The 25869-nt window shown below is 45.8% G+C and overlaps 2 protein-coding genes across 4 annotated transcripts; one reads left to right on the top strand and one right to left on the bottom strand.

Moving 5' to 3' along the window:
* Window positions 1–12873: 12873 nt before the first annotated feature.
* Window positions 12874–14890, bottom strand: LOC140716257 (uncharacterized). The gene is made up of 2 exons (XM_073028866.1): window positions 14786–14890; window positions 12874–14339 (listed from the first exon to the last, which is right to left on the bottom strand). The coding sequence occupies exons 1-2, from the start codon at window positions 14888–14890 to the stop codon at window positions 13641–13643; spliced, it is 804 nt and encodes a 267-aa protein (XP_072884967.1). The 3' UTR covers window positions 12874–13640.
* Window positions 14891–17840: 2950 nt separating this feature from the next.
* LOC140716465 (interleukin-17F-like) lies at window positions 17841–25586 on the top strand. 3 transcript variants are annotated; one of them, XM_073029219.1, is made up of 3 exons: window positions 17841–18129; window positions 23630–23856; window positions 24640–25585. In XM_073029219.1, the coding sequence occupies exons 2-3, from the start codon at window positions 23642–23644 to the stop codon at window positions 24845–24847; spliced, it is 423 nt and encodes a 140-aa protein (XP_072885320.1). In that variant the 5' UTR covers window positions 17841–18129; window positions 23630–23641; the 3' UTR covers window positions 24848–25585. The 3 variants fall into 3 exon arrangements, with proteins under 3 accessions (XP_072885320.1, XP_072885319.1, XP_072885318.1); XM_073029218.1 differs by lacking the exon at window positions 17841–18129 and adding an exon at window positions 18399–18486; XM_073029217.1 differs by lacking the exon at window positions 17841–18129 and adding an exon at window positions 23239–23268 and having other exon boundaries at window positions 24640–25586.
* Window positions 25587–25869: the final 283 nt, after the last annotated feature.

A 25869-nucleotide genomic window follows, 5' to 3' on the forward strand; every position in this document is an offset into this window, starting at 1 on the left:
GGTGATCCAGGTTTGCTCCTGACCTGGCGTGCGCGTAGACTCTGCCCATTCTCTGTGTGACTGAGTGAGTTCTCCCCGGCTGACTTCAAGGATATCCCAGAGACACACATGGTGCTGGGTCAATGAGTGTGCAGTAAGGTTGTAAAGAAGGCATGCGGCATGTTTGCCTTTTAAACAATCTGTTCTGATTGGTGATATTATCCCCTCCCCGCTGACAATCAACACTGGTGCACCTCAGGAATGTACAGTGTGCCTAGTCCACTGCTCTGCTCTCTCTACACCCAGGACTGTGTGGCCAGGCATAGCTCAAAATGTTGATTCATTGTTGGCAAAAAGAGAAGCCCACTCCAAAGCCAAGGCTGTGGTCCAGCAGAGAGTAAGGGAAACAAAGAACCAGTGTTGGACTGAGAAGGCCTAGAAATACAGCAGCCTGCTGACTCTGGTGATATCAGGGGTCTGTTTAATGCCACCAAGATGGTGTATGGCCCAAACCACCGTGGCCTAAACCCCCCGCGCTCCAAAGATGGACAAAGGCTGGACAGTGATGCCAACAATTCTCGATGGAAGGAACTCTTTCAGGAGCTATTTAATTGTTATGCCACTGTTGACATTGAAGTGATCAGCCTGCTCCCACAATGACCCACGAAGGAGGACGTGAGTAAGCCTCCTACTATCAAAGAGGTGCAGACGGCTTGCAAGAAATTCAGGAGCAACGAGGCCACTGGGCCCAATGGAATTCCAGCGGAAATCCTCAAGGACGGTGGCACAGAACTTTTAAATCATATTCATGACCAGAAGAAGATTCCAGCTGAACTCAGGGACGCCCTGATTGTCACTCTCTTCAAAAAGGGTGACAAAGCTGACTGTAGAAATTATACAGGCATCTCCCTCCTCTCTACAACAGGAAAGGTACTCACCTGAATTTTACGTGCCCGGCTTTCACCTCTGGCAGAAGACCTCCTGCTTGAGTCTCAGTGTGGCTTCCGTCCAGCCAGAGGAACATTTGACATGATTTTTACAGCAATCAGTTTCAGGAGAAAGCCCAGGAACAGTGTTTCCCACCCTATACGGGCTTCATAGACTTAAAAAAAAAATTTGACTCTGTAAATTGTCCTGACCTTTGGCAGGTACTGTCCAAAATCGGAGAAATACCTCAGGATCCTGCAGCTCTTACACAATGATATGAGTGGAACGGTCATCAGCGACAGCGGCTCTGAAACGGCACCTATTAAGGTTGAGACCGGGGCCATGCAGGGGTGTATCATTGCCCAAACTCTGTTTGCTGTTTTCATTGCAACTATTCTTCACCTCACATGCCAAGGCATCCCACAAGGAGTCCAGATTCTCTATAGGACAGACGGTGGGGGAGCTCTTTAACTTTAACAGGTTCAAGCTCTCTCCAGCATTTTGTTGGCTAATGTACAGTCACTGGACAACAAGATAGAGGACCTGAGGGCAAGATTGTTGTATTGGAGAGAAATGAGGGATTGCTGCGTTCTCTGTTTCACTGGAAGATGTTAACTTCCTCCTGAGGGGTGACCTGGTTCCAGTCCAATTTCCCTACCGTCACAACAGGTCAACAGCAGATGCTATTTCATTGGCTCTTCACTCAGCTCCAGCACATCTGGACACTCAAGATGCAAACATCGGGATGCTTTTTGTTGACTACAGCTCTGCATTCAGCACTATCATCCCCTCAAAACTAATCAATAAGCTTCAGGACCTAGGCCTCGATACCTCCTTGTGCAACTGGATTCTCAATGTCCTCACTTGCAGACCACAGTCATTTTGGATTGGCAACAACATCTCCTCCATCAGCACAGATACACCTCAAGACTGTGTGCTTAGCCCCCGTTCTACTTGCTTTACACTTATGACTGACAGGCTAAGCACAGCTCCAACACCATATTCAAGTTTGCTGATGACACCACTGTCAATGACCAAATCAAAGGTGGCAATGAATCAGCCTACAGGAGGGAGATTGAAAATCTGGCTAAATGGTGACACAAAGAGCTGATTATTGGCTGCAGAACGAGGAGACTAGTGGTCCATGGGCCATCGTCAGGGGATCAGAGATGGAGAGGGTCACTAACTTTAAATTCCTTGCTATGATCATTTCAGAGTATCTGTCCTCAGTCCAGCATGCAAGTCCCATTACAAAGAAAGCACTGCAGAGCCTCTACTTTCTGGGAAGTTTCTGCAAATTTGGCATGTCATCTAAAACTTCGACAAACTTACAATGTATGGATCGCGCAGTGAAGAGAGTCCTAACTGTTTGCATCATGGCCTGGTGTGGAAACACCAATGCCCATGAACAGAAAAGCCTACTAAATGTAATGGTTATGGCCCAGTCCATCACGGGTAAATCCCTCCCCACCGTTGAGCACATCTACATGGAGCACCATCACAAGAACACGTCATTCATAATCAAGGACTCCCACCATCTGGGCAACGCTCTCATTTTGCTCCTGCCATTGGGAAGGAGGTACAGAACATCAGGTCCCACACCACCAGGTTCACCCTTCAACCAACGGACTCCTGAACCAGAGTGGACAACTTCACTCACCCCAACACTGAACTGGTTCCACAACCTCCAGACTCACTTTCAAGGGCTCTACAACTCATGTTCACAATATTTATGTAATTATTATTTGATCTCCATTTTTTCATATTTACACAGTTTGTCGTCTTTTGGACCTTGGTCGTTTGCCCTTATTTGTGTGTGTAGTTTTCCATTCATTCTACTGTGCTGCTTTGCGTCCACTGTGAATGTCCACAGGGAAATGAATCCTCTGGTGTCATACACAAACTTTGATAGTAAATTTACTTTGAACTTGATCTTCAAGAAGGTAAAAGTGAATGAGTGCAGCACCCTGAAGACACACACTTAACACTTTAGGAAGACTCCTCCCCTCTGCCACCAGAATTATGAATGGACAATGTTACCTCACCATTTCTGCTCTCCTTTTTCCCTAAAGTTTAATTTTTAAGTATCTATTTCTGATTGTAATTTACGGTGTAGTTTATGTGTTGCACAACAAATTTCACAACATACGCCGACGATATTAAACATGATTTTGAGCAAGAGAAAATCTGCAGATGTTGGAAATCCGAGCAATGCACACAAAATGCTGGAGGAACTCAGCAGGCCAGGCAGCATCTATGGAAATAATGTACGACTGATGTTTCAGGCTGAGACCCTTCTGCAGGACTCTTTGGGATACTGCACTGGTTTGATCTGTGTGAACACTGTACAAGGCAAGCTTTTCATGTGACAACAAACCAGTTCCAACATTTCTGCCGGTATTCCTGTCACCGGGACGTTGCTTGGATCAGAGGACTTTAATCATGGGGTTAGATGACATGCTGAACTTGTGAAAAACGGATAGGGCTGGACCTGTTTCCAGGAGCATGGGAGGCTGAGGGGGGTTCCTGATAGAAGTTTCTGAGTGGCATGGATAGAGCAGTGATTGTCTTTTCCCCATCGTAGGTGGATCAAGCAATGTACACGGAGGTGCAGGTTTAAGGTGAGGGGAAGGAGAATTAAAGGGGATGTGAGGGTTCTTTTCCCACATGGGGAGTGGGTAATATCTGGAATGTGATCAGAAGCATCTAGAGAAACAACAGGCTAAGTGTCAAAGGACAGGGTTCTAGTGGGTTTAGCATCCTAGGAAAGAGGGATCAGCACAGATGAAGTCTCAGGGTTCTGTTTCTGTCAGCTGCTTTAGATTTATGGGTGTTAACACCTCAACGACCCAGCCAGAGCCCGGCACAGAAAAACATTCACAAGGAAGGTGCTGTTAGAGTGACTTTTGGGTTTAAGTCATTTACATTTAGCAAACGGTTTTGGCTACCATTCTCCTGCCTTTGAATATGTGTTGTGGATTTTATTTGGGGTGCAGGTCTGAACAATGGGTTCCTAAAAGCTGTGAATCTCGGACCAGTCTATGCTGATTAAACTTCACTTGTATGTCTATGATGTGTGCGTACCAAGTGGGAGGTGTGAAGATTGTATGTAGTTTCAAAGAAAGCATTGGCTACACTTTGTAAATATGGAATTGTCCTTTGTGCTTAGCACATAAAATACCAGGTAAATGTATTGTGGATTTAATTTGGAACAATGGATTCCTAAAAGCTGTGAATCCCAGTCCAGATGATGCCAGCATCTGTGTATGGATGCGAATCTGGAGGTGTGAAGGTTGCATGTGGTTTCAAAGGAAGTATTGTCCAGACATTGTAAATATGGAGTTTCCTTTGATGTTTGGCACATGAAATATCGAGCCTCCTGTTGGGCCAGGAGATCTTTCCACTGCCTGCTGTGCCTTGTTTTGTCGAATAAAGAAGCTGCTTTGCATCTACCAGTAATTTTCTCCAGCGATTTCATTCATGTAACAGGTGTCGCAGCCAGGGGTAATTTTTTTCAGTTAGTATGTGGCCTGTATTTTCTCAGTGTGACCTCATGGGTAGGCGCTGTCCTGGATTGTTTACCTTTTATGCCAAATTGTCGGTCTTTGGACTTTCTCTGGGTTTTCACTTTATTTTGCAGGTGTCTCATTTGGGATCATGGGGATTGTTAAACTCTTTGTATTTATCACCTTTATTCAATTTGGAGTACTGGAATTAGCACGGGAATTTCAATGTCTTGTCCTTGTTTTCTTCAGGGATTGTTGCTTCGTCTGGACACCAGGGCTATCGGATTGGTCCTGAATCCTACGCGCTCCAGGCTGTATTTCAGGGGGTAATTGTCAACCCGTTTGCTCGGTTGTTACGAACTCTTCTCTGGTGAAACTCTGACTTTGTTCATTTACGTATTGTGAGTGACTTTCGTGCTTCATGATTCTGTGTAGTTTGGCTGAGCTCCTGTTAGTTTTTATGGGTCAATTTCTGAAATAAATCTTTTGTTGTCTTTGAATTATTGACGTCTCTATGATTCCTTCACTTGAGCTTGCTAGTGACCCTGACAGAAGCATCTTTACTTCTGAGAAGGTCCGGCTTGTTGCCGAACGTTCTAACCAGCTTCTCCAGGTGTACTGTTGAGCCTACCAAATGGCCCAGATAGAGTGAACCTGCAGAGGATATTTCCACTAGTGGGAGAGTGTGGGACCAGAGGGCACAGCCTCCAATACAAGGACATCCCTTTAGAACAGAATGAGGGGGTATTTCCTTAGCTATCGCGTAGTGAATTTGTAAAATGTATTGCCACAGATCCCTGTGGAGGACAAGTCACTGGGTATATTTAAAGCAGAAATTCACAGGTACTTAATTAGTGAGGGTGTCAAAGACTAAGAGGAGAAGACAGTAAAATGGGATTGAGAGGCAAAGTAAACCGGCCAAGATCAAATGGCAGAGCAGACTAGATGGGCCAAATGGTCTAATTCTGCTCCTAAGTCTTAGGGCATCCTGACTGATTAGAATAAGACCGTTCGTACTTTTGACAGTGCTGAGGTTCACATCTCCAGTTCTTTAGTTCTACAGACATTGAGGGAGAGAGTATTATCTCGACACAATGTCACTCCGCTCTCGTCTCCTCCCTGAATTTTGACTCATCGTTGTTTGAGATACTTGTACATTTGTGGATGAAGTAGATGAAGGAGGCACAATCCAAGCACTGGGCTTCACTTCAGAGCTTTTCCCTCCCTTCCGGCAGGGCCACCTTCAAAAGCTCTCACAAGAGGCGAAGGCTCCCACTATCAGCCTCCACAAACAGGACCAAGGGCATCATTGTCGAACAGGCAGCCTGGTAGGAGTGATTTACAGATGGGGTCCCAGGATCAGCCCACTGAGGTCCGTGCTGAGCATCAACCACCCATCTACCCCGACCCGGTCCCAGGATCAGCCCACTGAGGTCCGTGCTGAGCATCAACCACCCATCTACCCCAACCCCGTTTCATCCTCCCCACGCTCCTCCATCAACCCACATGGACATATGATGAAGGATCTTGGCCAAAAGCGTTGACACTTTATTCCATCCATAGATGCTGCCTGAATCCCTCCAGCATTTTGAATGTGTTTTTACGAGAAATGTTGCCTTGAGCTATAGGGAGAGACTAGGCCTGTTGGGACATCATACCACAGTTGTACAAGACCTTAGTGAGATTGTGCTTGGAGTACTTTGTGTGGTTCCAGTCGGCCACTGTGTGGTTAAACTGGGGAGGGTGCAGAAAAGATTCACGAGGATGGTAAGGGGAATCGGGGGCTGGCATTATAAGGAGAAACTAGACAGGCTTGGGCCATTTCCGCTGGAGCGTAAGAGATCGAGGGGTGACTTTGTAGGGGGTTATAAACCCATAACAGGCATACAAAGGGTCAATACACAAGAAAATGGAACCCAAAACAAGAGGGCGTACATTCAAGGCGAGATTTAAATTAACCCAAGGGACCCAGAAGGTGAATGAGCTGCCAGAGGAAGTCATTGAGGCAGAGGAAGACATTCACAACAGTTCAAAGATATTTGGAGAGGTGCCAGGACCAATTTGGGCCAAACATGGGTAAATGGGACAAGCTCAGGGGGACACTTTAGTGGGCAATGATGAGTTAGGTTCACTCTCTGAATACCCCCACCCCCCCAGGATTTTGCCCCTCACCCACACACTAGGGGAGAAATTCACAGCGGCTGATGAACCCACCAACCCCAAGTGTCATGGAGCTGTGGGTGGAAACGGGAGTGCCAGCAGTCACAGGGGGAAGATGCAAACTCCACACAGACGGTCAGCACCACTGCTCAACCCACGGCAGCCATCACTGTCTGTCAACCTGGAGGACGATGATCGCGTTCCCACCCTCAGTGGTGCCTATTCCGGCTGCCCTGGGCTGCTCCTGCATCGATCCCATTCCTGAAGCATCAGTGGCTGTGGAACACCAGAGGATCTGTCACCCCCCTCCCCCATCCTCCTCCCACCTTCCCCAAGCCTCAAAAATCAGGTTTATCATCACTAATATGTGTCATGAAAACTGTTGCTTGCGGCAGCAGTACAGCTCTGGGACGGGCTGATTCTAGGCCGGTGCCCGACTGCGGCATCGCGGGAGAAGACGGAACATCGGGGGCAGCGGGCTAGCTGCCGTGGGCTGTGTGTCCACAGAGCCGCGCCTATCTGGGCGTAGAGCTCGGGAAAAGCAACGCGACAGACTTTTACCACCATAAATCAGCGAGTTGTTTGTTATGTCTCCCCTCTCACTGTGAAACGGGGACCCCTCTTTTCCCCTTATTATGGAGAGAGAGAGCCCGTGGTATGTCCAATACCGGGTGAATGAGTAGTCTTTGGGGTAACTGCAAGTCTGTGTCTTTATTGATGCTTTGTTGCACGCTTGAGTGTTCAGTGGGAGGTGCTGATGCCTTTTTTGCTGGTGGGGGTGGTTCACTGCCTTGCTGGGGATTGTACGTGGGAGGGGGGACGTTGAGGTTCTAATGTTTAACTGTCATTCATTCCCTGGGGCACTCCTGTTTTTGTGGATGTTTGCAAAGAAAAGGACTACTTTGCAGGATGTATATCGTATACGTTTCTCTGACATTAAATGCGGCTATTGAAAATGGAGGAGATGCTACCATTCTACACTGACCCAATGGGGACGTCAAGGATCCAGCTGCAGAGGGAGGGTCAGAGGCCCCCAGTAGTGCAGGGACCATGGTGTTGAACTCTGAGCTGCGTCTGGGGGCACGTGGTGGGACATTCCCGCATCCTTTGCCCTCTCTGCCCACCTAGACTACCCTCTTCCCCTCCCTGCCAACCTCAGGGTCAGCCGTCGAGAGTTGCTGGAGAGGACCCTTCTGGCTTCCAGAGGTGCCCCGTAACTAGAGGCCAAAAGGTCTTCCGGCCACAGGTTCCGATTCAGATAAACTTCTTGTCAGGTGCACACCTCAGGTTCAGTGCAGCTTCCTGAGCAAACAGTGTATGTATAAAAACAGGGGCAAACGGAAAATTGCAAAGTGATGCGGAGCTTGCAGTGCAGCCTGGAGCAGTGTGAACAGAAACACTGAAGGGGCAATAATGGAACCACGAGGAGGGGTAGAATTAATGGCCCTAGAACAGGCTGCACCAGCAGGAAAGGGATGTGAAGAGAGGCGATTGGTTTAGCAGGGTGTAGTGACATAGTCCTGAGACAGCAAAGAAGCTAGTTGTTCTCCTCAGGAGCCAGGGTGGAGCACACGCCCCAGTACGGATTGAGACGGTGGAGAGCTTCAAGCTCCCAGGGGGAGCTATCACCAGGTCTAGCCACAGCCAGGAAAGCTCACCAGCACCTCCACTTCCTCAGCTGGCTAAAGGAATTTGGCACGTCGCCTTTGACCCTCGCCAACCTTCATCCATATGCACCATCAAAAACATCCTGCCCGCCTTGGTGTGGCAACTGCTCTGCCTGTGACCACAAGAAATCCCCCAGGGTTGTAACGGTCCAGCACATCTCAGTAACCAGCCTCCCTCCATGGACTCTGTCTGTGCAGCGGGCATCATCAACGTCCCCTCCCGCCCCTGACATTCTCTCTTCCCCCACACCTCCCCCCCCCGGTCAGGCTGAAGACACAAAAACCACCTGGCTCAAAGACAGCTTCCACCCCACTGCTAGGAAGCCGTTAAGTAGTTTCCTAGTACGATAAATGTGTTGGCACGTGGCCAAGTAAGTGGTTAAGGTGTTCATCTAGTTATCTGAAGGTCGCTAGTTCGAGCCTTGGCTGAGGCTTTGTGTTGTGTCCTTGAGCAAGGCACTTAACCACACATTGCTCTGCGACAACACCGGTGCCAAGCTGTATGGGTCCTAGTGCCCTTCCCTTGGACAACATCGGTGGCGTGGAGAGGGGAGACTTGCAGCTTGGGCAACTGCCGGTCTCCCATAAAAAACTTTGCCCAGGCTTGCGCCCTGGAAACTTTCCAAGGTGCAAATCCGTGGTCTATCGAGACTAACGGAGGCCTACACTACAGTACGATAAAGCTGGACTCGTGAACTTGCAGCCTAAATCATTACGATCTTGCGCCTTGTGGTCTGCCTGCACTGGACTCTCTCTGTAGCGGTTACGCTTTATCCTGCGCTCTCCATCTGGAATTGGAATTGGTTGAATCTGCTCGCAGGTCCTGAGATGCAGGGAGGAGCTTGTCTTGCGTTCCTTTCGTGCAGGTCAAATCGTTACACCGTGCATTGAGGCAAAACAATAGCACAGTGCAGAATGAGGTGTAACAGCTCCAGAGAGAGCAGAGCGCAGGCCGTCAATGTGAGGCAAGGTCATAACGAGGTAGATTGTGACATCAAGAGTCCACTTTATCGTACTAGGGAACTATTCAATAGTCTTACTCTTTCCTCTTGTACAACTGTTGTAATGCGATTATCTATATGGACGGTTTTTCACTTCACCTCAGTACATGTGACTATTAATCAGAGTCAGAGAGGGGAACATGGGGAGTCTAAAGCAGATCGGGGTAGGATTAGTGATGGAATTAATGGCTGAGTGGCCTTGTGCAGGAATATGGGATAACACACCAGCAGCCAGTTCTGCAACAGAGAGGGAATGCAAGCCACAGCTTTCATTTTAGCATTCACCTAACAGCAAGGATGTACAGACTGTGTAAAAGTCTTAGACTCGTATATCTAGCTAGGGTGCTTAAGGCTTTTATGTATTTTTGCACTGTACTGCTGCCACAAAAAAACAAATTTCATGACAGATGTGAGTGATGATAAACCTGGTTCTGATATGGGTCTCTATTGCGGACTGACAGTGGGAAGTGGGGGGCAGAGAGGGGAGAATCATGGTTGGGAAAAGGGGAAGGGAGAGGGAGAGGCGAGGGCGTGGGAAGCACCAGGGAGACATTCTGCATTGATCAATAAACTAACGAGCTTGCCTGGTGACTCAGAGCTGGGTGTGTCACACCCACCCCCTGCCCCTGGCACTCTTTCTCTGCCACCCGTCCCACACCCCTCCCTCGGTGCCCCACCCTCACCATTCCCATCTTACTTTGCTGCCACCAGATTTACAAACTCGCTCCCTGCTCCATGTTGACAAGCACAGAACCGTTCAAAATTCCCGGCTGCAGGAATGTGTCTGGGGCTTTAGCACAGTACGGCAATGCTGAGGGCTGACAAGGCATTGGCCAGACCACATTTGGAGTACCGAGGGCAACTTTGGGCCCCTTATCTAAAAGGGGAAATACTGGCATTGGAGAGGGTCCAGAGCATTACGAGAACGAAAGGGTGAACATTCGAGGAGAGTTTGTTTGCTGTGGCCTGGTTTCATTGATACCTACCGACGATCGAAAGGCCCAGGGAGAGTAGATGTAGAGAGGATGTTTCCAATAGTGGGGGAGGCTAAGACCACAAGGCACAGCCTCATAGAACAAGGACGTCCCTTTAGAACAGAGATGGAAGAGTTCCTGCAACCAGAGGGCGGTTAATCTGTGGGATTCACTGTCACAGAAAGGTTAAGTCACTTGGGTACATTTAAAGCTCAGATTGATAGGTTTTGGATTAATAAGGTTACAGGGACGAGGCAGGAGAATGGGGCTGAGAGGGAAAGTAAATCAGTCATGATGGAAGGCAGAGTAGGATCGATGGGCTGAATGGCCTAATTCTGCTCCTATGTCTTAGAGTCTAACTCTCCCCAGATTCCACCCTCGCCCACACACTCTGGCAATTTACAGCAGCCAATTTACCACCCCAATCCCCCAGTCGCTGGGATGTGGGGGGGAAACGAAACACCAGGTCTCAGGGAGAACGTGTGCACACTTCACACACAGACCCCGGCAGTGGCGGAGATGGGAATCGAACCCAGGCCTCTGGCGCTGGGAGGGCGTGGCCTTACCTGCTGTGCCACGGCGATGCAGACTTGCTGAAAAACAATAAAAACTTGCAGAAGCCGGGTTTAAAAAATGCACAATGCTGGAATTAGGCAGCATTTCAGGGGGCGTCAATGGAGACAGCCCCGCCGGTTATAAACCTGCCTTCACGGAGCTTGTGCCGAGCAGAGATTCTGTCGCATCTTCTGTACTAACACGGTGCATTCGATTCCAACTCAGGACCAACACTCGCTGAAAGAACTTCAGGACCCCGCCAGGTTCCTCAGCAGAGGAGATCGACGGATCTCAGCGTGGTCCAGCTCCTGGGCGTCAGCGTCTGAGAGGACGAAGTGTTGGCCCAACGCATCAATGTCCTCACAAAGAAGTCATCCCAGCAACTCTACCTCATTCGGAATTTGAGGTCTGGTGCCGTAAGACATGAAGGCCATTCGGCCCATTGAGTCTGCTTCACTCAATCATGGCTGACTTATTGCCCCCTTCCTACAACCTTTGATACCTTTACCTACCACCCTCCGCTTTAAATACACCCAACGACTTGGCAACGGATTCCACACGAAGGAACACCGGGGAAGAGAAATTGGCGATGAGCACTCAACGACTGAAGATCACCTTCGTCTCCCCCGCCGTCAGATTTCAGATTGAACTCTACCTCATCCGTTTTTATTTTGCACTAGTTCCTCGTTATGTAATTATCAGTAATTTTGTCTTTGAGTTTCACTGGGAGCTGTCCTGGGCCCATCATGTGAATATAATTGCAAAGTAAGCACGGCAGTGCCTCTACTTCCTCAGGAGTACGGCAGGTCAATGCTGACAAACTTCTCTGGACAGTGTGCTGACTGGCTGCATCACAGCCTGCTACGGGAATGCAATGCCTTGGAGTGGAAAATCCCACAAAAGCTAGTGCATTCCGCCCAGTGAAACCCTCCCGACTATTGAGCACATGACATGAAAAGCTGCCGTACAAAAGCAGCATCTGTATTCAAAGATCCCCACCGCCCAGGCCGTGCTCTTTTCTCACTGCTGCCATCAGGGAGAAGGTACTGGAGCCTCAGGACTCACACCACCAGGTTCAGGAACAATCATTACCCCTCCACCATCAGGCTCCTGAGCAAAAGGGGACAGCTACATCCCCTCCCCCTCCCGGTTTCACCCATCACCTTGTGTTTCTCTCTCCCCTCCCCCCCACCTTTTAATCTACTCCCCAGCTTTTTCCCTCCAGTCCTGTCGAAAGGTTTTGGCCCAAAACATCAACTGTTTTCCCTTTTCCATAGATGCTGCCCAGCCTGCTGAGTCCCTCCAGCATTTTCTATGTGTTGCTTGGAGTTCCAGCATCCGCAGATTTTCCCTTGTTTGAGATTAGAGCTACTTCTGGTGTCCCCCCGGTCAGTGGCCTCTTTACCTCGTTACTTCATGCTCTCGTTATTTATTGCTATTTATTTATATTTGCACACTGTGTTGTTCATTGATCGTTTACAGTTACTGTTCTATAGATTTACTGAATAAGGCCGCAGAAAAAGAATCTCAGGATTGTATGTGGTGACGTGTATGTAAACCTGATAATAAATTTTACTTGGAACTTTGAAAATGTCATATTTTGCAACACAGGAACAGATGAGGCGAAAATAAGACTTCACGAGGAAGACACACGCGCACACACACACACACGCGCACACACACACTCTCACACACACACACACACTCTCACGCACACACTCACACACACACACGCGCACACACACACTCACACACACACACACACTCTCACGCACACACGCACGCACGCGCACGCACACACACACACACACACACACACACACACAGTGACTTCTGAGCACTGGAACATTCAACGCTGCACCTCACCGTGTCACACTGGCGAAGGGAGTCTTCAGCGCAATGACCAATCTGCTGAAAGAACTCAGCAGGTCGAGCAGTGTCGATGAGAAGAGAAAAACTGGTGGAAGCCCTGCTCTCTTTTAATTTGGCCCTCTCTCCCATGCCTGCCCCCCCACCCCCCAGCACACAGATGCTGCTCGGTTCCTGCTCACTTCCATCACTTACAGCTTCTTTCATTCACCCCCCCCCGCCCCCAAGTGCTCAGTGCAATGGCCCAAAGGATTAAACAGAGGAAGACCGGGCTCAGAGAATGGCGTGAACCTGCTGGTGTCTCATCAGGTTACTGGTCCTCTTGCCACAGACGGGACAGATGTAGGGCCTCTTGCTGGTGTGGACCCACTGGTGGGTCAGCAGGTTGGAAGAGCAGGTGAAGCCCTTGCTGCAGACGGGGCAGGTTAAGGGCTGCTCGCCAGTGTGGGTGCGCTGGTGGCTGCGGAGGTTGCTGGACTGGGTGAAACCCCTTGCCGCAGATGGAGCAGGTGAAGGGCCGCTCGCCGGTGTGCACCCGCTGGTGGGTCGTCAGAGCGGCCAACTGGCTGAAGCCCCTCTTGCAGATGGGGCAGGTGAAGGGGCTCTCCCCACTGTGGTGGTACTGGTGCCTCCTGAGATAGTTGGAGATCTTGAAGCCCTTGCCACAAACGGCACACTTGAAGGGCCGCTCCTCACCAACAGGGCGGAGGAGAGCGCAAAGCCCCTGCCACAGACAGAGCAGGTGAAGGATCGTTCACCGGAGTGGACCCGACGGTGCTTCTGGAGGTTGGAGGAATGGGCAAAGCGCTTGCCACAGACAGGGCAGGTGAAGGATCATTCACCGGAGTGGACCCGACGGTGCTTCTGGAGGTTGGAGGAATGGGCAAAGCGCTTGCCACAGACAGGGCAGGTGAAGGATCATTCACCGGAGTGGACCCGACGGTGCTTCTGGAGGTTGGAGGAATGGGCAAAGCGCTTGCCACAGACAGGGCAGGTGAAGGATCATTCACCGGAGTAGACCCGATGGTGCTTCTGGAGGTTGGAGGAATGGGCAAAGCACTTGCCACGGACAGGGCAGGTACAGGGCCGCTCACCTGTGTGCTGCCGCTGGTGGCGCCTCAGTTCCTGAAAGCTCTTGAAGGCCTTGCCACACTCGGAACACCTGACGGGCCTCTCATCGGTGTGGACCAACTGGTGAGTCAGCAGGGTAGAGGAGTGGGTGAAGCCCTTGCCACATACGGCGCAGCCAGTGTGGGCCCGTTGGTGAGTGGTCAGGTCCCCAGAGCTCTTGAAGGTCTTGCCACAGTCAGCACATGCAAAGGGCCTCTCGTCCGTGTGGGCTTGGCAGTGGCCCTTGAGGTTGGCAGAGCACTTGAAGCCCTTGCCACAGTCAGGGCAACGGAACGGCCTCTCGTCACTGTGGACGAGACGATGTGTCTGCAGCTTGGACAGATAGGTGAAGCTCTTCCCACAGACCAAGTAGGTGAAGGGGCTGTAAGGGAGGCTGCCACTTCGTTCCTTCCTGACACCCCCGCCTTTGCACATTCTCTTCCCATGCCTGGCCAGTTCCTGTGGTCGCCCAAAAGCAAGTCTGCGTACGGGGCTCACGCATGAGACCCTGACACCACAGTCACCATCTCCTCCTTTCAGCAATTTGTCAGTAGTGAGATTTGGCCTTGTCTCCACGCCTGTACCAGAATCCTACACAGATTTAAAAAAAACGAGTACAAACTCATTTCAATAGCTCAACCCAATCGAATCCTTGTAGATTAAAAAATCTATCACGGTTCGGAACTTGCTGATATATCTGTTCCGAGCTCCTTCATACACCTGAAAAATTCGCATCACAGTGTGCCAGGCATCGATGGCGATTGAAAAAACCACAAGCCCTCGCGCGCCAGAAAGCGCCCCGGCTCAGAGGAGCGCATGCGCCTTGGGTGTTTGACGTCCCCCTCGGGCCGGCACATCGCCAATGCTCTGCCGATCAATCACCCACTGCTGCGCCTGCGCCCTGAGCTGCTGGCGCCCCTTGCCCCGGTTGCGGCACTTTCTTTGCATAGCTCTAGATCGGTTTGCGGTTGCCTCTGGCAAGGGTTTAGGGGCGGATGTGTATGGCCGGGAACGGAGAAATAAAGGGAGACACCGACCTGGGAATCGGCGCAACCAGGGCACCACCGCCGCACAGCACGCACTCCCTTGACGTCACCCGGCCACCACCTCCGTCGGTCCGGACGTCCCCACGTGGTTCGCATCCCCAGGCGCCTGATTGACAGGAGCAGGAGGCCAATAGGGAATCAGACATCTCCCAAGGCGACCCGCCTCCATGTGTCCTGGCTACGCAGGGAATTATTTCCCCACCTAGTGTTTGATCGACAGGAGCTTCCGACCAATGGGAAGCCAGAGCAGCACCCTGGAAAAGAGTGAACAGTCGTCATTTCGGGCTAAGACCCTTCATATTGGTTCTTAGTCCTCCAAAATATTCCGTATGGAATTTAAACTGGAGGTGGCGGAGGGTGGACTTAGGAGATTTTTGAAGAATAAGTCAAGTCACTTTTATTGTCATTTCGACCATAACTGCTGGTACAGTACATAATAAAAATGAGACAACTGTGTTACATGACACAGTACAAAAACTAGACTGAACTACGTAAAAAAACAAGAGAGGGGAAAAAAATCAAGTACACTAGACTACAGACCTACCCAGGACTGCGTAAAGTGCACAAAACAGTGCAGGCATTACAATAAATAATAAACAGGACAATAGGGCAGTAAGGTGTCAGTCCAGGCTCTGGGTATTGAGGAGTCTCATAGCTTGGGGGAAGAAACTGTTACATAGTCTGGTTGTGAGAGCCCAAATGCTTTGGTGCCTTTTCCCAGTCCGCAGGGGGGAGAAGAGTTTGTATGAGGGGTGCGTGGGGTCCTTCATAATGCCTCCCTCGTGTGTGTGTGTGTGGGGGGGGATTCTCTACGGCACTGTATCTCCACTCTGCCACAAGACACAGGAGTTGCATCTGGCCATTCGATCTGTTCCTGGTTTTATAAACCGTGGCCACCTCCTCCACCCCAGTTTATCCTGGTCACGGAGAGAGGCTCCAACCCAGTTAACGCTCACCCGGGAAATCTCCTCCGCACCCTCTTACTAAAGTAAGGTTGTGAATTATTAAAGAAATCGCTGCTCCAAAAGGTACCGTTCAGAAATCTGATGGCGGAGGGGAAGAGGCTGCTCCTGAAACTGTTAAGTTTGGCTCTTCAGGCTCCTGTAAAACTCCTCCCCGATGGGGGTAACAAGAAGAGGGCACGTCCCGGAGGGGAGGGGGGTCCTGATTAATGATAAATATCTCGTATCTTGTACACTCCCCTTTCCCACCTTGTGTCACTACCTTTGAGGGTCTTTAGAACTCCAGCCAACTTCACCTCCCATTCATTGGTACTCCTAAGGAACCCTCCATTGGGGGCGTCACGTGATGACGTAGGCTCGAGACGTTGGGAATCCAGCTCCCTCGTAAAAAGTAATGAAATAGGGCTTAAATGAAGAGTTAACAAATACCTACTAGAAACTATTTATAAGCAACTCAGGATTATTTTTGGATATGGCTCCTAAACCGAAACAGAAGAAAGCTACTACTATTGGAGTATAAAAGTATAAATTTTGCTGTGTAACCAAAACTATGTAGTCAGCTTTGAAACTTGCTATTTGCTATGCATGTACCCAATTTAGTAGGCGAATGAAATCCTAAGAATGTAGAAGACAATGGTGTGTTAATGAGAGGTAGCTAAGAGATGTAGATTAGAACATGATTAAGTCAATGGGTAGAAACAATAGTGGCGGATGTACGTGTGATACGCAACTATAGACCGATTGCATATGCTAATGCAACTAAACCAGGAGATTGTTATAAAGAATGCTGTGTCCGGGGATCGGTGGACAATCAGCGACTAGCTCAATGACTGTCTCAGCTTTGATTTGCAAATTAAAGTTTAACCCTTCTCGAAGAATCTTCTGCGTCTCCTGGTCATTTGTGGGGCACGAAAAACCACGACACTACTTCGAAGAGTGCGCAAATCGGCGGGGGGGGAGGCCTAACCGTCTCGGCGAAGCCTCGGACTCAAGTTGGATCTCCTCCCGGCGAAGTGCATGGCACTTCGGATGATGCGGGACAGGAAGTTGCGGCAATGTCGGCGGTCTCGGAGAAGAAACGGCAAGAACAACGCATGCGCGAAGAAACAGGTATGCATGAACAGAGACTAACAAAACTACAAATCCCAACTACGGCTGGAAGTGAATCGGAAGTGGAATCAGACTCTTTGGGAAACATGAAGAGGAAAAGGAGGAGATTAAAGGAGACATAAGAGATATCCTGATATCAATTATGGATAACTCTGAACATCCTCTACATAGCACCATCCAGAGACAGAGAAGCAGTTTCAGTGACAGGTTACTATCACTGTTACAATGCTCCTCAGACAGGATGAAGAGGTCAATACTCCCCAATGCCATTAGGCTTTACAATTCTACCGCCAGGACTTAAGAACTTTTTAAAAGCTATTATTAATGCTTTTTGAGATGGTGATTTAGATGCATATCATATTTTTTTTACTGAGTTAAGTATTGTATGTAATTAGTTTTGCTACAACAAGTGTATGGGACATTGGAAAAAAAGTTGAATTTCCCCATGGGGATGAATAAAGTATCTATCTATCGATCTATCTATCTATCTATCTATATGATGAATTAATTAAAAGCTATAAGAACAGATATAAGAATACACTCGATAATGTGGTGGAAAAAGAAAAGAAGATGGATAATAAGGTTAAAGAGATGGAAGTAAAAGTGGAAGAAAACACTGAAAGAATAGATAAGGTAGAAGACAATAATCTTGCCTGGACAATAGAAAGAAAACGGATGTTGGAAAAAATAGATGCGCTTGAAAACTCTAGTAGACGAAATAATATCAAAATTGTTTGTCTTATGGAAGGTACAGAGGGAGAAAATCCAATAAAATTCTTCCAAGAATGGATTCCGAAAATTTTGGAAATGAAAGAAGAAAGCCAAGTAATTGAAATTGAAAGAGCACACAGAGCTTTAAGACCAAGACCTCAACAAGATCAAAATCCAAGATCAATTTTGATAAAATGCTTAAGGTACCAAGATAAAGAAATGATCTTGAAGGTAGCTACTCAAGGTGCTAAAAGAGAAATGGGCCATTGATGATAGAAGGGAAAAGAGTTTTTTTTAAATCCAGACATAAGTTACGACCTTCTGAAGAGGCGGAAGGAATTTAATCCAGTGAAAAAATCTTTATGGGAAAAGGGCTATAAATTTTTATTGAGCTACCCAGCAAAATTGATAATTTTCCTGGATAACGAAGAAAGAAGATTTTTTGTTGACTACCGGAAAGCGGAGAAATTTGTACAAGAATTACCTGATGTCCACGAAGAGGAGTAAAGAATTATAGAAATGAAGTGGACTAATGATGAAGACTGAAACAAGGTTGGACTTGACAAATATTTATATAAAAAAATGTTGAGTATTAATTGGGAGTAGAGACATTAATTATTTTCTTTTTTTCTTCACTAATATATTTTCTTTCTTTTTTTGCGGGGGAGCTGGAGGAGCTCCTGACCGATGGCTGCGAGTTTCACGTGTACAATCATGGCAATTGCCATGACCCGTAAAATGGGGGGGGGGGGTAATGTTGTGTTTCTTTTTATTCGCAACATTAGTGGGGGGGGGTATTTTGTTTTTTTTCTTATATATTAGTTACCTTTCTTCTATTTTTCTTCTTTTTTGCCTGGATGGTTGGGGAGAGACTCATAGCAACATGGAGAATTTTAAAGAATTCCCAAGGTATTATGAATGATTAATTTACTTAATTTTTAAAGTTTTAATGTTAATGGACTTAATGGACCTGTGAAAAGAAAAAGAGTTTTAACATATGTTAAGAAAATGAAAGGAGATATAGCTTTTCTACAAGAAACACACTTAACAGAAACAGAACATAAGAAATTAAAGAGAGATTGGGTTGGAAATGTCATTGCAGCTTCATTTAATTCAAAATCGAGAGGAGTTGCAATTTTGGTTAATAAAACTTTACCAATTAAAATACAAAATGTAGTAATTGATTCTGTGGGGAGATATGTGATTATACATTGTCAGATTTTTTCAGAATTATGGACTTTTACGAACATTTATGCACCAAATGAAAATGATGCAAAATTCATACAAGAAATTTTTTTGAACTTGGCTGATGCACATGATAAAATATTAATACGTAGGTGGAGACTTTAATTTTTGTTTAGATCCAGTTTTGGATAGGTCAACTAAAGTTGTTACAAAATGAAAGGTAATAAAACTAACTTTATCATTAATGAAAGATTTAAACCTGATTGATATATGGAGAAAAATTAATCCAAGAGAAAGAGACTATTCATTTTATTCAAATAGACATAAAACTTATTCAAGGATTGATTTTTTCCTATTATCAATGAATATTCAGGATAGAGTGAAAAGTGTGGAATATAAAGCAAGAATACTGTCAGATCATTCCCCCTTGATAATGATAATGATGGATAAGGAGGAATCGATCTATAGATGGAGATTTAATTCAATTTTATTAAAACATCAAGATTTTTGTGATTTTATGAAAAAACATTCAATTTTTTTTTGATATGAATTTACATTCAGTTGAGGATAAAATTGTATTATGGGAAGCAATGAAAGCATATTTAAGGGGTCAGATTATAAGTTATACATCTAAAATTAAGAAGGAATACATGGCAGAAATAGATCAATTGGAAAAAGATATAAAGTCAGAAAAAGAATCTCAAAGATATATGACAAGAAAAACGAAGACAACTTGTTAATAAAAAACTACAATATAATACACTCCAGACATATCGTACAGAAAAAGTAATTATGAGGACTAAACAGAAATATTATGAATTAGGTAAAAGATCACATAAGATTCTTGCTTGGCAGCTGAAAACAGAACAGGCTTCTAAAACAATAAATGCAATTAGAACAAGTGCAAATAAGGTTACTTATAAACCTTTAGAAATTAATGAAACTTTAAAAATTTTATACTGAACTGTATCAATCAGAATCACAAAATAAGATTGCTGAGATAGATAAATTTTTATCACAAATAACCCTTCCAAAATTAAATTTGGAAGAACAGAAAGGATTAGATATGCCCTTTACATTAAAAGAGGTTGAAGAAGCTTTAGGATCACTTCAGAGTAATAAATCCCCAGGAGAAGATGGTTTTCCTCCTGAATTTTATAAAAAAAATTAATGATTTATTAATTCTTCCTTTTATGGAATTAATATATCAAGTGGAAAGAATGTATAAACTCCCACGATCTTTTTTAACAGCGATCGTAACTGTATTGCCAAAAAAAGATAATCCTTTAAAACCAACATCATATAGGCCTATTTCTTTGTTGAATACAGATTATATAATAGCAAAAATTTTATCTAATAGAATATCTAAATATTTACCAAAATTAATACATATGGATCAAACAGGTTTTATTAAAAACAGGCAATCAATGGATAATATAACTCGGTTACTTAGTATAATTCATTTGGCACAAAAAAGAGAGGAAATGAGTTTGGCAGTTGCTTTGGATGCAGAGAAAGCATTTGATAGATTGGAATGGGATTTTTTATTTAAGGTATTGGAAAAATATGAGTTAGGAAAATCTTTTATACAATGGATTAAAACCTTAAATACTAATCCTCAAGCTAAAGTAGTTACAAATGGTCAGGTTTCAACACCATTTTGCTTAACGAGGTCAACTAGACAAGGCTGCCCCTTATCACCTGCTTTATTTGTATTGGCAATAGAACCATTAGCTGAATTAATTAGAACAGATTCAGACATTGGGGGCTTTAGAGTTAATCAAGAAGAATATAAGATTAATTTATTTGCTGATGATGTTTTGATTTATTTAACAAACCCATTGCAATCTTTGCAAAGATTATCTTTTAGATTGGAAGAATACGGGAAAGTATCAGGGTATAAAGTAAATTGGGATAAAAGTGAAATTTTACCCCTTACCAAAGGAAATTATAATCAATGTTGATTAGTAACTCAATTTCGATGGTCAATAAATGGGATAAAATATTTAGGTATTAGAGTTGATAATGATGTAAAAAGATTATATAAACAAAATTATTTGCCATTATTAAAAAAATAAAAGAGGATCTTGATAAATGGATGACGTTACCAATAACATTAATAGGTAGAGTTAATGCTGTAAAAATGAATATATTTCCTAGATTGCAATATTTATTCCAAACTTTACCAATACAATTACCTCAGAAGTTTTTTCAAGAACTGAATAAATATGTAAGGAAATTTCTTTGGAAAGGAAAGATGTCAAGAATATCATTGGAAAAATTGACATGTAAATTTGGTTTAGGAGGGTTACAACTTCCAAATTTTAAGAATTATTATAAAGCAAATCAACTTAGATTTATTGCGTCTTTTTTTGATGAAGAAAAACCGGCATGGATTAGAATAGAATTAGATAAGATAGGAGAAAATATACCAGAAGATTTTATATATAAATGGGAATCCAAATGGAAAAAAAGAACCTCCTATATTAAGACACTTGATTGATTTATGGAATAAGGTAAATATGGACGATGAGATAAAGAAATCTATATTAGCAAAAAGAACTTTAATTCAAAATAGGCTTATTCCTTTTACAATGGATAATAAACTTTTACATAATTGGTTCCAAAAGGGGATTAAATATATAGGTGACTGTTTTGAAGGAGGTGTATTGATGTCGTTTGATCAATTAAAAAATAAATATAAAATATCAAACAACACTCTTTTCTGTTATTTTCAGTTAAAGGCTTATTTACGAGAAAAGCTGGGTCAAACAATGTTGATGCCAAAACCTAGTGAAATAGAAATATTAATTCAAAAAGGAAAAATTAAAAAATTTACATCTTGTATGTACAATTTGATTCAAAATCAGACAATTAAATCAGGAATTCATAAATCAAGACAAAAATGGGAATCTGATTTGAATATTAAAATTGATGGAAAAAGCTGGTCAAGATTATGTTCTGATAGTATGAGAAATACAATAAATGTTCGACTTAGATTAATACAATATAATTTTTACATCAATTATATATAACACCACAGAAAATAAATAGATTAAATTCAAATATGTCTGACCAATGTTTTCAATGTAATCAAGAAATTGGTACTTTTTTACATTCTACTTGGTCTTGTTTTAAAATTCAATCATTTTGGATAAATCTAAGACTTTTATTGGAACAAATTACTGGAGTACAACTCCCACGTAGTCCAATATTATTTTTATTAGGAGACATTGAAGGGACAATACCGAAACTTAAATTGAATAAGTATCAGAAAAAAATTATAAAAATTGCATTGGCAGTAGCCAAAAAAGTTATTGCAGTTACTTGGAAATCTGATTTATATTTAACTATGGATTGTTGGAATAATGAAATATATAGTTGTATTCCACTTGAAAAAATTACATACAATCTAAGAAATGAATATGATGTATTTTTGAAAATTTGGCTCCCATACCTATAAAAGATAGGATTAAATACATAGGTCCTTTGAAGATAAAATTATAAAGTAATTGGGGAAAATTAAAAATTAAAATTAAAATTATTTTGAACTCCATGGAGCATGTGGGGATCCTCCGATATCCAGGCAATCTTTCTCTTCTTTCTTTTTTTTTTCTTTCTTAGATAAGGGTTAAGGGGGGGAGGGTTAATATTATTTTTTTCTCTTTCGTACTATTTTATCATTACATTTATTCTTTGTAATTTTCTAAAAAATTAATAAATAAATAATTTTTAAAAAAAGGAACCCCCTCCGTTGTGGGAGGTCCAGGTGTTGTCGGGGCTGGAGGGTGTCACGGAGACGGTGAGAAGCAAAGGGGCAGGAGGAGGTCACAGGAAAAGGAGGAGGTGTGGGGCCGGGCGGAGGGAAAGCCTCCACCCCCGCAGGGCTTCTCCAGGTGTTTGGTAAACAGGGACAGCTTCCCTGTCGCCTCCGCACCGTGTCTCCCTCAACTGCTTCCTTATTTGGCGATGAGTCAGCGTTACCAAGGGGGCTCCCTCGTTCAGTTTACCTGGTTACCGTTGCCAGAATGGAAGGAGGAACAGGGAAACTGAGAAAGCTGTCAGGGAAGGGAGGTGAGAGGGAGGAAGGGAGGGTGTGGGAATGGGAGAGAGGGAGGGAGAGGGGAGACAGAAACAAGGCAACAAGGGGGGGAGAGAAGGGAAGGGAGGGAGGGAAAGGAAGGAAGAGGATGGTGGGGCAGGCCATGGAAAGGTGGCTGAAGGCCCTCCTCTGCACACCCTCTTCCACCCCTCACCTCCTCACACTGTTTCCTTTCTCTCCTCCCTCCTCCCTGTGCCCCCTCCAACTCCCTTCCTGATTCATGCTTCTTGGCAACCGTTGCTGGCAAGGCAAATGAGGGAAACCCTTGCCTGTATTTTCCAGCCTCCTCCGCAGAGCATGGGGAAGGAACCGAGGGAGGGAGGAGCTGTACAATATAAAGGGGGAAGCCTGGAGTCTCCACACTCCAGTATTGAGAAAGACTCAGAAAGATGTCCATCCCAGTGGTAAGTCCTGGGGGTGAGAGGATGTGGGGACAGCAGGAAGGGCTGGGAGGTGTTTGGAGTGAGGGAAGGGAGGGAGAGAGAGGGGGGGGAGAGAGGGAGGGAGGGAGAGAGAGAGAGAGAGAGGGAGGGAGAGAGAGGGAGTGAGAGAGGGGGAGAGGGAGGGAGAGAGAGAGAGAGGGAGAGAGAGATAGAGGGATAGAGAGAGGGAGAGAGGGAGGGAGGAGAGAGGGAGGGGGAGAGAGGGAGCGAGAGAGAGGAGGGGATGGAGAGAGGGAGAGGCTCACCTCGCCCAGTTGAGCATGTCACTCGTTGGATGAAACAAACGCCTCCCACCCACCTCACAAACCCCTGTCCCCCCCAGGTGATTCTGTTCATGACGCTGATGACCAGCCAACAAGGAGCGGAGGCACGGCTTCGGAATGCGAGGCAGCTGAGGATTCGGAGGGAGGCCAGCTGTAATGAAACGAGTCCATGCAACCTCATGGGACACAGACCCAACCAGACCTTGAATCTGGACAAATGCACAGCAGACAACTACAGCCGCCCAGACCGACTCAATGAGCTCGCCCTCTCCCCATGGACTTACAAGTAAGTGGAGTGATGCAGTGGGGAAAAATGCTAAAAGAGGGGCTGGGGGCAGAGGGAAGGTGGTGAGGCAGAGTGTGGGAGGCAGCTGGGGCCGGAGGGAGAGATAGAGGAGAGGCTAGGGGATAGAGAGAGTGTAGGATGGTGAGAGGGAAGGAAATATGAGAGTAAAGAAGGATAGAAAGATAGAGAAAGAACGGGGAGGGAGAGACAGACAGAAAGGTGCGGAATGAGAGCGCATGGTGGTGAGAAGTGGGTGTGGAGAGGAAGGGTGAGGAAAACTGTGAGAGAGAAATAGGAAAAGAGAAACAGCGAGGAGGGAGAAAGGTGGGGAACAGGACTATAGGGGGAGAAGCCGGGAGGGGTGTGGAGAGGGAGGGTGAGGAAAACTGTGAGAGAGATAGGAAAAGAGAAACAGCGAGGAGGGAGAAAGGTGGGGAACAGGACTATAGGGGGAGAAGCCGGGAGGGGTGTGGAGAGGGAGGGTGAGGAAAACTGTGAGAGAGATAGGAAAAGAGAAACAGCGAGGAGGGAGAAAGATGGGGAACAGGACTATAGGGGGAGAAGCCGGGAGGGGTGTGGAGAGGGAGGGTGAGGAAAACTGTGAGAGAGATAAGAAAAGAGGAACAGCGAGGAGGGAGAAAGGTGGGGAACAGGACTGTAGGGGGAGAAGCTGGGAGGGGTGTGGAGAGGCAGCAGGTTGCAAGGAGCTGGGTGGCTGAGGTTGAGAAATATCCTGGCAGGCAGGTGCAGTAACCGAGCCCCCGCCCCTCTCTCTGTCCACAGGAACTGCTACGATGAGAACCGTTACCCGGAGAACATCCTGGCGGCGGTATGCAAGGGGAGGTTCTGTGAGCAGCCGCTGGCGGAGATGCGCTCTGTCGCTATCCAACACATCATGGAGGTGACTTACCGCTTCTTGGACCAGGGCGAGCAGAAAAACTGCATCGATCACCTGGAAGTGCCCATCGGGTGCACCTGCATCCCGGACTAGACTGGCAACTCAAGAGCCCTTTGCCCTTCTTCCCCGTGTCGACCCAGACCACCGCCTGAGCCAGCCCCATTTCCCCGTCTGTGGTCAATAACCCTGTGAACCGTTCCTGTCTGAGCACCTTTTAAATACCGTTAATATTGTTACGGATTCAAGCAACAGTAAATATATGAGTGAGGCAGGGTTTTGATGACAAACAAAACGTTTATTTAAACACTGAAAAACAAACCCCCAAAAGTAAACAAATCACTAACGTAACCGGAAATCAGCTGCTGTGCGGCAGCTTAAACAGTTCTTAAAGCGATGTTGCAAAAACAGTTCTTCAAAGTGGTATTGCAAAAGTTCAAAATGCTTACAGTCCATTTAAGGAGAGACTTCTTAAGATGATTTAAATTCTCTTTCACGTCGTGTTGTTGCAGTTCCCAGTCGAACCACACTTTTCCCACGAAGAATTTTACGAAGGTGAAAAATGAAACGGCTTAAAGGCACTGACCTTTCCTTTACAAAACTGTACCCAATCCTTTCTGCTATTCACAGGGATTAACACGGGGACAGTCAACGAATTCCTTCCGAATGAGGATCAAACAAGTTCGAACCTGTTTCACCGTCAAAATCAACTTTCTTCGATCTTTTAACTCCCGAACTCCGATCTTCACTCTCCACTGATTTTTAACTAGCAGTATTATAAAGTAACTGCTGGCAATGACCTTTTATACTTTAAGCATTAAATAAAACTCCATCTTTCAACTAAGCTGCGTCATAACATTAAATCACACAGTGGCGTGAAGTCAACATGGCAAATCCAGCCACGAACTGCCCCTCCTCACAGGGAGGGGTCCTCCTTTTATACCCTGTAAAAAAAAACACGGTCACATGACCTCTACTGGCAGGAAAATGACGTCACTCTACCAGCGCAAGACCATTACCTCAAGTCCAGTGTATCTTCAAAACCTGTCACGTGACAAGTACACCACTGTCACGTGTCACAGGTACGTAACAATATATCTGCCTCAGCCACTTCACCT

Source organism: Hemitrygon akajei, chromosome 25 (genome assembly GCF_048418815.1).
Source record: "Hemitrygon akajei chromosome 25, sHemAka1.3, whole genome shotgun sequence".
Taxonomy (NCBI): Eukaryota; Metazoa; Chordata; class Chondrichthyes; order Myliobatiformes; family Dasyatidae; genus Hemitrygon; species Hemitrygon akajei.

Bases quoted from the DNA above. Each gene is read 5' to 3' on its own strand.
- LOC140716257 (XM_073028866.1), bottom strand. From the start codon at position 14,890: ATGCGAACCACGTGGGGACGTCCGGACCGACGGAGGTGGTGGCCGGGT. The intron at 14,340-14,785 runs GTCGGTGTCTCC...AAATCTGTGTAG, and splicing joins CTGGTTGCGCCGATTCCCAG to GATTCTGGTACAGGCGTGGA.
- LOC140716465 (XM_073029217.1), top strand. The intron at 23,857-24,639 runs GTAAGTGGAGTG...CTCTGTCCACAG, and splicing joins CTCTCCCCATGGACTTACAA to GAACTGCTACGATGAGAACC.